This window comes from Papaver somniferum, chromosome 5 (assembly GCF_003573695.1).
Source record: "Papaver somniferum cultivar HN1 chromosome 5, ASM357369v1, whole genome shotgun sequence".
NCBI classification, from domain to species: domain Eukaryota; kingdom Viridiplantae; phylum Streptophyta; class Magnoliopsida; order Ranunculales; family Papaveraceae; genus Papaver; species Papaver somniferum.
Window position 1 is genome coordinate 203,812,988 of NC_039362.1, and position 14,491 is coordinate 203,827,478.

The window sequence follows — 14,491 nt, forward strand, 5'->3', positions numbered from 1 at the left end:
TGATGTATTAAATCAAAATCAAGATTTGAAATGAGTTTAAACCAAGACTTACATACACACTTGCACGCAAAGGTGGATTTTACTGGTACCCTCTTTAGAATTTCGAGGAATAGTTCTTTCGGGAGGCTTGACATATTGTTCGATCTCCCCTTCCTTCTTATTCAACTCTGGTTTTCTGGTCGAGGCTATAGAAAATATTTTAGGGTTCACGGTTGGAATGTGAGTAGAAGTAAAACGGCTTTCATTGATTTCCACATATCTCCTTTAAATATCCCCATTATCCCACTGCAACTATAGATCTTACTAAGTCGGACTCGGCCACTTTGAGCCGCACCAGGCATAGGATTGTGATTGTCGGTGCTTAAATGAAATATTGGTATGAGGCTCGTTGTCTTGTCCAATGTAGTTATTTAGTCTTGCTTATGGAGTGGCATTTTTGTTACGACAGGGGTTTATTTACAGTCATAGATCAAGCTGACTCTTGCAGTGAGCTTACTTCACCGTACTCGTGAATTGTAGACCCTATGTCACTACAGAAGCTGTACTCGTGATTCCCCATGCGGACTTACATCCACAGGCCTCTTTTCAGACTGAGTCAGCTCCACCTAAGAATCCATATTTACCTCGTATATCGTTTTTTTAGTACTATTGGTCGCTCTTACAGATTGCTTTCCATAAAATTGAACTCGGACATCACTCAAAACACAAACCCAATTAAGATTGTACCAACGTTTCGAAATGTTAGCAATTTACATTATATAGAAACTAGATAAGAACACCAAAACTGGCCTTTTCTAAGGTTTTAGTTTCATTGATGCTTTTGGTATTGCTGTTAGTAGCGAAGCGGTCGTAAGCAAAATCTAGGCCAACTGTGGTTACTACACCTAAATTGACTAATTAACAACCTCATTTGATTTAAAAGTGTGGAGACTAATCTAGATGTCTAGATGTTGACAAGACAAACAGACAGATTTGATGAGCACGATGTGGAGACTAATTAATAACTCAAACCCAACGTCGACACACAGTCTCGAGGTATTTATAGCCCCTTATGGCTCAGCTAGACAGAAATGTATGGTTTAAATACCACCTGCCACCATTTAACAAACGAGCAATGATATGACGAGCACGATGTGGATAGGGTTCCCATAGTTTTCAGATCTTCTGAAGAAAACGTGCAAATATGAGCTCACTTTTTTGAAAATCACAGTGCTGCTTCTACCTTAACCTGTATCAATTTGAAAATCACAGAGCTGCTTCTAAAAATGCTCTATTTTCAAATTCCCTTTTAAAAGTTCTTTTAGTATTTGAAAGTGTTTTGGCTATTTTGAACGATACTTCATGATGAACCTGCAGTTGAATTAACACAAATTGGTGCTGAACCTAATAAGAATTACATTTGAAATTGACGAGTGATAACTGGTGGTGGCAATGAAACTTCATCACAAAAATAAAGAAGAGAAGAAAATTGTCACTAAGAACAAGCTGTAAAGGGACATATTTAAAGGGAAATTTCCAAAAAGAAGAAAGAAAAATCTTTACCAGAAACTACACTGCCGCTGTTGCTGTGGGTAATTACTGGCAGAGCTTCTCTACAGCAGCAACAATCTGGGCTGGCTGGACAATAGTGAATTCCTCCAATGTCCCAGCATATGGAGTTGGAACATCCTGTGAAGACAAACAGATAACAGGGGCGTCCAAATAATCATGGAAATTCTCATTAATTGCTGCTGTCAAACTGGCACCAATTCCACCAGTTCTCATGCACTCTTCAACAATCAGAACACGGTGAGTCTTCTTAATTGAGTTTCCCATAGTGTGAAGATCAAATGGCTTCAATGACCTAATATCAATTACTTCGGGATCATAACCCTTGTTAACCAAGGTCTTCGCCGCTTGCATCACGTGGTACCTCATGCGAGAGTATGTGAGAATTGTAATGTGTTCTCCAGGCCTCACCATCTCAGCCTCCTCTAGTGAACAAATGTATTCCTCATCTGGGATCCTCTCCTTGAGATTGTACAAGAGAACATGCTCAAAGAGAATCACAGGATTCTCACTTCGGATAGCAGCCTTCATTAATCCCTTGGCATTGTAAGGAGTTGAGCAAGCAACCATTTGAATTCCAGGAATCGACTGGAAATATGATTCAAGACGTTGTGAGTGTTCTGCTCCAAGCTGGCGTCCTACACCTCCAGGCCCACGGATGACTACTGGAATTTTGAATTGGCCACCTGAGGTGTAATGTAGCATTCCACAGTTGTTGGAAATTTGGTTGAAAGCCAGAAGAAGAAAACCCATGTTCATTCCTTCAATAACTGGCCTTAGGCCAGTCATGGCAGCCCCAATAGCCATTCCTGTGAAAGAGTTCTCTGCGATTGGAGTGTCAAGAACCCTAAGATCTCCAAACTTTGTGGCTAGGCCCTTGGTCACCTTGTAAGAGCCTCCATAGTGACCAACATCTTCCCCCACAACACATACAGATGGATCTCTGTCCATCTCTTCTTCCAGTCCTTCTCGGAGGGCTTCAAAAAGTAATAGCTCATGCCTAATGTTGATAAACAAGTAATGAGTTTGATTAACCTTAGCCAAAGTTACAGTAGGAAAGCTCCGGACAACATATAGAAACTCTGGATGGGATCAAAAGGCAAAGGTCAAAGTATATGACCAACATACACTTTTAAGTGCATACATCTTCTAAGAAAATTATTAAATAAATTGATCAACAAGTAAAAAAGATAAGATGCTATCATGGTGCTTACAAGCAGATATCAGAAACAAGGTTAAGTGGTCAATTGGATTTTTTTGATTATACTATTAAAGTGTCTCATGTTAATAGAAGTATCATTTCTTGTGCTGACATATTAGCCATATATGCTAGAAAGACCAAGGTCCAAATGTATAAGAGCTAATTATCAATCTATAGCAAACAGCAAATTATGAAATGCTTTAGAACTACTGATGTAAATATTATTTCTTGAGGTACTACGTTCTCCACTTCATTATAAAAAAAGAAAAGAAGTGGTCAATTGAACCATGTGAACATGTGGTATTATCTGATTTGGAGGTATAATGTTAAGAAAGCAAAATGAATAGATGTTTAGTTGCATAACATTGGGATTACGAGCAGATTTAGAAGCAACGATTAAGTGGTTAACTGAACCATATGATATCGGCTAATTTTTCTGTAAGGTGGGACTCGTAGTTGCAAGAAAGTGTCAGGAGAATGGAAAGGACAGGCTTTACTCGTTGCTCAGTTTCCATACTAGGTAACGACAACTAACAAAACTCTCTGAACATGCTAGGTTTGACCAAAAAAGTTGTTTATGCTAGAAGCATCCACTGCATATTTTCAAACCAGTCGATAGCATATACTTCAGGATTAGATATTGTTTTGGACTTGGGACATTTTCAAACCCCATATATAAATTCAAACTACTTGACTCAAGAAATAAAGAAACATCCGCAAAGAAAAACAAAAATGGATAAAAAACTAGCATTCAAATAAGAGACATGTACAGCTAATATTAAATCAACAGAAGCAGAGGTAAATCAAGAGCCAATCAATGTACACTACCATGACTGTACAACACGAGTTATCATCTCACATCAATGTCCCAAATCCCTAATTCATCCAAGACTCGTAACAGAAGTAAATGTGCAATTCAGATGATATATAATGTAGCAATCAGAAATACTTTAAACAAAGTGCGACGTCAACATGGCTTGAGACTTAAGGAAGTACACTTATCCACTTAGGTTATTCGATCTAAGTTGTAGCTACACTTGTCATTCCATCAACATACATTTGAGTAACTTGATAAATAGGTTTGGATTGCAGAATTTCAAACAAAATCAAAACTATCAATAAATGAAAGGCTTACCCGGGTTTAGATGTGGTTGATGCAGTGGAACCTTGATTCTTAGTCTACAAAGGAAAAAACAAAACCAAATTCAAAATCCACAAAACTGAAATTCAAATTCAAATGAGAGAAATTAGATAAGTTGAGATGTGTAACTGCAACTGCATTAGCAACTAATTTTGGTGAAGAACGAGCTTTGTTGTTAGATGATCCCAAAGTTATATCTCTTGAATCAGATCTGATAGCAAAAACCCTTCCTTTCCTTGCTGCAATTCAAACAAAAATCAAATGATAAGTCTGTCTCAGAGATCCCAGAGCCTAATACATAGTTTAGAATGAGGAATAGAACCTGTTTGAATTGGAAGGGATTTGAGAGAAGAAACCTCAAATCTCTTGGAATCCAATGAAGTTGAGGATAAAGCAGCCGCGGCTCCAATTCCTTGTAAAAGTGTTGCCATTTTCTTCTCTAAGAGATAGAGAGAACAGAAATTGAGAATTGGGAAAGAAAAAAAGTAATGCGAGGAAACAAGAGATTCAAAGGACAAATACAGAGTTTATATGGAGATGAGAGAGAGAGAAGGCGGAGAAACTGAGATACGTCCGTTGTGTCTTGTGTTGAGTGTGAAGTTGTTCGAAATCTTGCTTATAAAAAGTTTGGTTTTGGCGATTAAATTGAGAGAGCTATGAATACTGGACTCCACTGGTTAACCAATCAGAGATGCTCCCTCAACAAACAGATGACAGAACATATCTCGTTCCCACCTCCACATCGTTTCCATCGTCACACCATAGGTCCATAGCCCACTAAATGGAAGGGTTTCTCCAAGATTCCCTCATCCATGTCTAAAATCTCTCCCCTCATTACATAACTCCCAATATTAAATCAGTGGTGCAAATTGAAATGTTACGTGCCTTAATAATGAGTGTGCATAAAATCAGGCTCCTTTGTTTTATTTTCCTTCTTGATATATGATGTTATTTTTCTTTTCCTCTCTCTTTTAAACTCTCTGCATCTATCCGACACTGGGAAAAAACTAAACCCTACATGACAGGTCTAAGAGCCACTTGGAGAAACCCTTCCATTTAGTGGGCTATGGTGGGACGATGGAAACATGTGGAGGGAGCATCCCTGATTGGTTAACCAGTGGAGTCCAGTATTGACAGAACATAAAATATTCTCAGACATAAAATCTAACAGAACAGAACCCCAGTCTTAATCAACGAACACAATCCAATCGAGATACACTCTTGAAAATAACAAGGAAACATCTAGCGAACTAAAACTAATTTCTGGTTGGAGTTTTCTTGAACAGTTGACATGCATTCACACCAATTTTAACAGCTAAATCAGACTTGTAATAATAATCAAATAAATAAAACCCACAATTCAAGAAGACAAATATATGGTAAAATGAGGAACAAACAACTATACGATGTGATGATCCTTATTGAATGTTGTTTTTCTTGTTCTTTTTGTACATTTGATTTGGGAGAGAGATGGCAAATCTAATCTAAGGAAAGGATCCCTAATTGTAAATATCAACAATTCTCACTTACATTAGGAGGACCATAATCTCAAATGAATTACGTCGATTTAAAAAACTAAAAGTAATTAATCTCAAATAACTAAAAATATTACCAGTTGAGACACCGCAACTAAGCAAGCCTTGTCAAATGGAAAATCAACGCTGATCTTTGTAACGTAGTCTCTTCTGGTTTATTGAAAGAGAGTGCGGTGAGACTGGAGCAAAATGGTTTTCAGAGCGGCAAGAAATGAAGTAGATCCAAAACACGGCTTTATTGTATTGTAGAGACAAGACAAGAGGCAAGGACGGAGATGACGAAGTTGAAGTTGGTTGGAACCAACTGTTAAAATTGAGACATTGTTTTTGTCGCCCGGCCCTTTTCTCTTGTTATTGGTTGCCTACATCAATTTTGTACGGATAAGCTTCATTTTACACTTCAGTGTAAGCAAAGTGTAACAGCAATTTAGTGCAGTGAAACCATATCAGTTTACTGGGAAACATCTTACTGCCTGAATTAAGTTTGCTCAGATGTGAATCAATTGTGTTAATAATACAACATGAATTACATTTGATAGGGAAACCCTCCCTCGCTCTCTATCAATAACTGCTCTCACACTAGACTAATATCAAAACTTTTGCGAATTACAGCAATTCAGTTTCTTGCGGATGCTACGGTACAGGCGTACAGCTGTAAAATCATTATCCGCCATGGAAATCCAAGTGATCAATTCTTGACACGGACAAAACAAAGAACAACTTCGGCTTGTGCCCGGAGTTCCTCCAAGACCTTGAGCAATTTATCGCTCCCAGCTGGGAAATCTTTCTGTTCATCCCATAGTGCTTTAGTGGAGTTACAATTCAAGTTCCCACAAATCAACAATGATCTGATAAAATATGGTCAAGTGAACTAATCTGCAAAACACCAACATCTCCTCAAGTTGGAGGAGGCATGTTGCAGACATGGGGCCTGTTAGCAATCTGATCAAGCTCAATTTGAAAAATTGCATGCTGCACATTAGTTTACCAAGTTGGTCCACACAGGTCAGTCGCGCAATATACACTTTAAGGTGTAAAAGGAACCACCTCTTCATATATATTTTTTAACAGTAAAAAGCACATACCTTCGGATCATTGCTGTATCTCCATGACCGGTGCATAAGATAAGCATTGAATTTGTAGGTAAGGCAGCATATAGGCTTTGGATCCTAGTATCTATGCGCTTTAAGACGGCCTTCAGTTCGGATGAGATAGGGTATCGAAGACCCTTGGATTTCTTATGACATGTAAGCGAAGCTATCATTTGTGCAACTTTCACATTCACTTTCTCCGTATCGTCTGCTTGTCTCTTGTAAAACGAATTCAACTCCAAAAACTGACTCCAAATAAAGTGTACCTTACCATTCATTACCTACAAACCCAAGTATACTCCAACTAATTAAAATTAAGATAGCATTAGAAAACTGCAAATATCAATTTGAAAGAACAGAACCAACCTCCTTTCTGGCCTTTAAAAGAGCTTCAGTAGCATATCGCTTCACTGCGGAAACATCATCAGTAACGGAGCAGGCTTTGCCACTATCACCCAAGATTGTAAGCAGCTTCTTCCTTGTAAGCGATGGAGCAGCACCGAATTCAGGTCCTAAAGATTAGCATTTGGTAAACAAGGTTAAAAACATGTTGGCTCTAAAGCAACTTATAAGGCACTGCTGTGACTGTAATCTTCTTAATAGTGAATGTGATTTATCGTATGGGCTAGAGTAAAAGAACTAGGCAGGTATTACTGTTCCACAGTAACTGCAGGTCCCTGATATCGAGGAAAGCGGGCATAGGACACTTTTGGGCTATCATAAAGAACATTATATTTCTGTTTATGAAAGAGAAATATTGCTTACCATGTCTAAATTTCAAAAATGCTAGTTCCAGTGCAAGCTCTTGCATCTTCAGCACTGTCATGTCCATTTCCTGAATCCTGGATTACTCTACAAAGAAATCTCCTCGCAAGCACTCGCATAGGACACTTATAATTTCCGCCATGTGGATTTTTGTACAGTACAGCAGTATCGATTATTAATTTATGAATTAATTTGAACGCTAATAGGTCATTTTCTAAAGAATGGCCAACTAGAACCGTCTCTTGATGAACTAATTTAAGAAATTCCGCCTGGAAAACAATGAAGGGAAAAGACATCACGTAAATCATCAGGGGAAGTCGTGAAAATGAATTTATTTATTGAGATACAAGCATTACGTCAGAAACAGAAATGTAATGCGAGTATGTAACTTGGAAGATATATGAAGATGAAGCTGGAATACAACCTGCATATCTTGAAGTGTCGCAGTCACCCCATTTAGCATCTCACATGTGATTCCACTGTATCTGCATTTTCACAAAAGAATAATATACTCTTAGCGAGGCAAGAACTAGTTGTTCTCTTTGTTTGTTTCTTTTCCTACAAAATAATACTCCATGATTTTATCATTTTTGAAAGTGAGGGATCTGTCAATTGTTCAAATGATTTGTGTAATCACATTGGAAGCACATAAATGGGGAATGAAAAAAGGAGACTTATGGCATTGTCTTTAACTGTACATTACTACACTGAATCTTCATGAAGAATCGACCACAAAGATAGTTTCACTTGAGCTATCTACAAGTGATAGCAAGGTGGCACATAGAATAAGCGAAGTTTTCAGAGCAATTAATAATCATAAGTTATTCTAGATCTGTTTCTCAGAATAATTTTTGATTAACTTTAGGGACACTAAAGCACTTAACGTTGAAGCGTGTGCTCTTCATGTTGATATGTTTGTTTCTTTCATTAGATTGATGACACTAAGCCTACAGCAATTTCTGATTAAACAGAAAGTAAATGAACTTACTGCAACTGTCTCCTGTATATTACGATACAGTATTTGTTCAGTGAGTACTTATATGGAACATGTTTCCCTCAGATTTCCCAACTTTTCACAGCTTCTCCAGTTATGTCTGGTTATGGTATTTCTTTTCACTGTTTTAATGTCCCCATGTGGCTTGCTTTCTTTCTTGCAAAATGCTATCTAATTATCTTTTCCCGGTATCAAAATTCATTCACACAAAGCCGGGAAAAATCTAGTTCCCTACCATTTGGATCCTTATAAATCATAACCAAGTTTAACTCTTTAAACATCAAAAATATTTTTTTGGTAACAAGACACTAAATTAATACAGCTAAAACTCAAAGAAAAGAAAGATAATACCTCATATTATAGTCAGTAATTTCATTTGCAGGTTTGACCAGCTTGTCCAACAAAACCTAAGAAAAATGAACATGCCCATCAGGCTTATGTGTATTGAATATAAAATGGCACAAACTAAACATTCAACACGGAATGTGTATAATACTAACCCTACGATACTAGAGTATCTTAAACTGAATAATCTGGATGAAAAACGAAATAAAGGATTCAGCTGAAGTAAGTACCCGTCTTTCAATATCCACGAGAGTTGCCCGAGTAAGCTCAAATCCCATAGCTGTCATACACTGAGTGCAAAAAAAAAAAACACGGAAAAAAATCAAGGGTGAGAATTCTTTTTTGTAGTATAACTTCCTGAATATAAAACTGAGTTTCTGCGACAATTTAATCTAAACAAGAATCACGAGTCGGTTAAATTTTTAATATCATTAAATTTACTTCAGTTTTTGTGTGCAACAAAGTACAGTTAGATTCGTTTACACAATAGAGGAGGTTTTGCCTTTTTACTTGGTGTCCTACCTTCCTGGAATATGCATCTGGACTTTCAGTTTCTCACAAAAGGAAAAATGCATTACAATCTTCTCTACAGGGTTTACCACACTTCAGAGAACTAAAGCATCTGGCCATATATAATCATTAAAGGGGAAAGTTATCCGCCTGAACTTAAATACTAATAGGATGAGTAAAACATGATTACGAAACAACCGAGTAGAAAAAACAACACACTCCACTGTCGCTGAACCTCCAATAATAAATAAATCAAGGCTCTTTCGAGGAAATATCAACCTTAACTGAAAGGGAAAACTGTCCATTCGCCTAGTAATTGCATATTCGTGTCAACAGGGCACCAGGGGTGCAATAAAACGATGGTCAAAAATTGCATCTTTTGCCCCTTGAGATAAGCGAGGGTATCAATCTATACAATGTAAAATAAGAAATGCAAATACAATGTAACTTGAGCCATGTTATGGAATCTGTACTCTTGCCAAGTTTGATATAAATCTAAAATGTAAATTCACTTCCCACAGAATGGCCATATAAGATGAATAGAAGAAGTCAGTAATTCATAGAGGACAGAAGTCCAGCCTAAGCCTACTAAATTCGAGATGCGTCCTTTATTCTACGAAAGTGGATGAAACAAGTGTACAAGATAAAAACCTGGTTCTTCTGCCTGATCAGACTCCTTGATATCCAGAGTACATGGCTCCCGCTTTCTCTTTAACTTGGCTGTTAATAACGCATCTATTGTTTGCATCCCGTCTGATACACAACTAACACAGAACACAAACCCCAAACCACAAAAAGTAAGAACTAGAAATCGAGCATAATAAGCCATGAAAAAAGAAAGAAGCATTTATATGAATCACATGCTCAACAATAATATATATGCTACGATCACAAAGACCCATTACAGACCAACTACGTAGACATAAGTATTTAGAATAACAACCTCAGAGCTAAAACAGGTCTGGGATTCCGACAAATTTCTTTGAGCCCATGAACAACGCCGCATCAAGACCTGGAACATACAGCAGAACCACTTTGGGCATGAGGGGCTTGTTCTGCATTTCATGAAAATACAGGTTTAGTATAAATGAGAAGCAGAGTATTTCCTTAATCGCAAAAAGGCCAGGGAATAACAGACTTGGGTCATTTGGCCTTTAAAAAGGAGTTGTACAGTCCGACAAATGAAGTGCTGGAGTGCAATTCCATAGGGCATAAAATTCAAACCGCGACAACATAATACTTTTAACCCCAAACGTGCAGTTGCAAATTCACACTTCGAAACCCACAACACAACTTGGATAGCAAAACCAAGAAAAATAGTCTAATAAAACAGTCATGAGTCCTAGTTACAGACCCCATATGGCAATAACAAAATGCTACCCCCAAAAGGATTTAAATCAGCAATCACTCCAATGCTTAAGAAATCAAGAGTACTTGGTTGGGAACTCTAGATTACATTGTTTAGATATCCATATTCCATAAACATTCAATTATCGTCGACATGAACATGAAGGCTACTTTCGTGTTAATCTAAGATTAAGCTTTGCAAGTGTTATAAAGGAACCTTATTTACCTTAATAAAGATCCAAGAAGGCATTGTACCTTCAGAAAGTACCCAAGTTACAAGCCCTTGAACATCCTGTTTCAAGGCATGAAGCTCCAAATTAGATGATTTTGAAACCTAAACTACTTCAACAAATGATTTTGGAACCTAAATTAATTCAAAAAAAAAAAAAAAAGATCTGTAAATTGAAAACCTTACTTCAAGATTCAATGTTGAGTTAGCCCCAGTCGTTTTAAATTCCACATCTGCTTTTGCCTAGAAAAATATACTAATATTAAGCTCAAATAGAAATCGAAAGAACAAAAAAAAAAAGAAAGCCTAAAGAGTGAAACAGATAATAACACGGGGTAAGAGACTGGAGAGAAACATACTTCAGGCCCGTAAAAATTATTTAAGAAGGTATTGCAATCGTTGGTGGTGGTAGTAGCGGCGGAGGTAGTGGTGGCATCAACTTCTTCATTAACTTCATGGGGTGTAGTATCTTCGTCAAGTGTCTCACATGGAGAAGTCATCTTCTCTTCTTCTCAGTTCAGTGGAATCACAGAGACGTGTGCCGCAGGCTCGAACTTCATTAACGATCGCTGAACTGCGAGGTTATATTTGGGGTGTATTTGGAGTGTACACTAAAATTGTGTCCTGGGGTGGGGTGCGTTCGGTACTGTTCCATGGACCTTTCTCGAAAGGGAATATTATTTAAATACTCCTAAAAATCCGCCCTTTAAGATATGAATTCTATTATTGGAGTTTGAACCTAATAGGGATTTTGGAGATTAATGTGCTTTGGGTAGTCAAAATATGGATAGGGGGAGATCTTAAGTGATTGAAAAGTCAGATTTACCCCTCCCTAATAAATCAATTTTAAAATCAAATCTTATATAATCAAAACCTATTCCTTTCGAGCCCCAAAAAAAATCAAAATCCTTTCATTTTCTCTCTTCTTCTTCTTATCAAAAACACTCTCCAAAACCTAATAATATCTCCTTCTCTTCTCCTTTGATTTTTGAAGCAGCTCAACGTGATTCGATTTCTTCTTCTTGATTTTCAACATGGCAGCAAGATCAAGAGTGACAGATCCGGCCGATTGAATCCTGATTCTGAAACATGGCAAGTTGTTGATGTTCCTTTTAATGGAGATGTGGTGAACCAATCTGTTCAAACACCTGCGAATCCTCCACAAATAACTCCTACTAGGTAAGAATCGAAAAGACCCACCAGTTATTTTACCATCAGATTGAAAAAATAGGTTCGATTGATGATTTAAAGTTTTTCAAAAATGATATTCTGAAGCGTTTACGGCTAGGATATCATATCGTCATGGGCTCCTGGCCGTAATGTATACCTAACGGTTGTGACATCAAGAACTCCCAGCCGTTAATGCCTCATGCGGTTAGGAAAATTCGATATCCCAACCGTGAAAAATCTTTACGGCCAGGAATTTCACAGCTGTAAGTTGTCCCGTGTTTGCAGGAAAAAAATTGGGTGCTGATTGTCCCGGCTGGGAATTTCCTAACCGTTACCTAAATTTCCTAACCGTTATTTATATTTCCTAGTCGATACTGTTTTTACGGTTAGGTGGTGTCACACTTCTCATCCGCAATTGTGTCAAACGGATGGGTCGGCTGCATGTTTCTTAGCGGAAACTAGGTTTATGGTTAGGAAGTCTCATATTTTCCAGCCGATATATTGTAATACGTGTAATTATGAGTGAATTGGTCCCATCTTCTGATATGTTTTTCATCATTTTTAGGAACCCTGAAAAGGAGAAAGAACTCCAGGAACTACTAATGTGTGATATTGCTACGATGATGGTACGTATGCTAAGTATATGATTTTTTTTTGTATACGTTTCTCAAATTATGTACCACTATTAATTGACTGATCCGTAACATTGAGGAGGTTTTATATTTGGATTGCGACCAACAAAGAACACTGCTTCTCAGGCTTCAGGAGTTACATATATAATCCAACGATGGATGATCACTATACTAACGACGAGGATGATTGGATGAGTGGTTCCCAAAATCCCAACAGTTCTTCATCATCTTTTGAGGATGTTCCCAAGATTGTTGGTCGTAGTGGATGATTGTTTTTTGTACTTGTTTAAGTCATTCCAGCTTTTCATTATGCAGACTTACTTTTAACATGTTTTAGGTTATGGATTTGGGTGATTTCGTTTGTTTTAAGTAATGGGATATTAATTTACCTTGAATGAATGGATACTAGTGTTTTGATTCTTAAATTTATTAGATTTTTGTTTAAGTATAATGTGATACTGACATTCTTGAACGATTTACGACCAGGATTACCAGCCGTAAATTGGATTTACAGTTAGGATTAAAAGCCGTAAATATGATAGTACCCATAAATATAGGTGGGATTCCTATCCAAAATTTGATTTACGGTTAGGTGTTTCAGCCGTAACGGAGTAAAATCTGAAACTGACATTCCAGGGCGAGTTACGGCCAGGATTACCAGACGTAAATCTGACGGTACCCAGAAAAACGGTTAGGATTCCTAGCCGTAAACGTGTTCACGGTTAGATGTTTTGGCCGTAATTCTGCGGAAATCTCATTTGGGTCATTACGGCTAGGTCGTGTCAGCGTATAACCTGGCCGTAAGCACCTCTAGATAACCACATTTTTATCATATTATCATTGTAAACACATAATAAGAGTAAAATTAGATTGTTCATTTATAATGAGTGATTCAAAATACATAGGTTCACACCACACCATAGGCGTATCATACCACATACCACATCTACTCATATTCATCCTCATCAGAAGTCATTAGTACAAAACGGCTATCCCTCGACAACTGTAATACCGTCTACAATTCAAATCTTTCTTCGAACCTATTACACCATCAATGGTATTTCGCCGTCACCATCATATCCTTGCCTTAATGGAGGTAATGGGCATTCTTGTTTCAATTTGAGGCCGATATAATGGTTCGAGTACACAAACCCCATGATGACTATCTTTGGTGATACTTCTTCGGTAAAAATACGTCTTGTTGGTGCGTATGTAACACTATGTCCATAGGAAATGGAATGAATAACGCAATGAAATGCGTTGGCGAGTAGAGAGACACATATTGGAATTCTCATCCAATGTTCACTTGAAAATCTAGTATTTCCCATTAAACATCGTTCAAATGCTTTGAACTCCTCATTTAGCACCGTCTCCGTGTCATCTCTTTCAAATCTCATCATTGGCTTGTAGAAATCGGGGAAACCACGTAGTTCAAGCAAACAATTTTGCCTTACATAAGTAATTTGGTCGACACCCCAAACTTTTGCCTCCTCAAAAGGTCCAAGTTGATCTACGAACACATGATAACCACAATTTCCGTCGCCCTCAACATTGTCGGCGGACTTGACGTACTCATGAATAAAATGTGGTAAAAAGTGCATGTAATTTTTGTATATTGTGTAAGTAGGTCGGATAAAATTAAAAAAGCGGGGGTTTAACAACCACACCCAATATTTCGCTTAGCAATCTGTATGGACAAACTTCAATATACTTTTATGAGACTCAACTAGACAATTAGACTCAATCAATGAAAAGTATATCAAAGAGTTTATATCTCAATCTCTCGATTTGATCTTTACTCAAGCAAATTGAAATCTGCGAGTCTTTATCAAAGAGAAATAACTTGGATGGTACCAAAGACCAATATCCAAGTATCAATCAATTTAAATCAACAATCTAAAAGGTCGGATATTCTAATTGATTGAACAACGCACAATCTGTATTATTTCAATTATATAAAAAAATATAATGCGGAATAGAAAT

At 37.4% G+C, this 14,491-nt stretch overlaps 1 protein-coding gene and 1 pseudogene across 1 annotated transcript; both read right to left on the reverse strand.

The window, feature by feature from the left end:
- Positions 1-1,375: 1,375 nt before the first annotated feature.
- Positions 1,376-5,714, reverse strand: LOC113284368 (pyruvate dehydrogenase E1 component subunit beta-3, chloroplastic-like). The gene is made up of 5 exons (XM_026533810.1): positions 5,503-5,714; positions 4,213-4,329; positions 4,020-4,129; positions 3,885-3,928; positions 1,376-2,548 (listed from the first exon to the last, which is right to left on the reverse strand). Exons 2-5 carry the CDS (start codon positions 4,319-4,321, stop codon positions 1,576-1,578), a joined length of 1,236 nt encoding a protein of 411 aa, XP_026389595.1. The 5' UTR covers positions 4,322-4,329; positions 5,503-5,714; the 3' UTR covers positions 1,376-1,575.
- A 172-nt stretch (positions 5,715-5,886) lies between these two features.
- Positions 5,887-11,260, reverse strand: LOC113280599 (annotated as a pseudogene).
- Between the last annotated feature and the right edge of the window lie 3,231 nt (positions 11,261-14,491).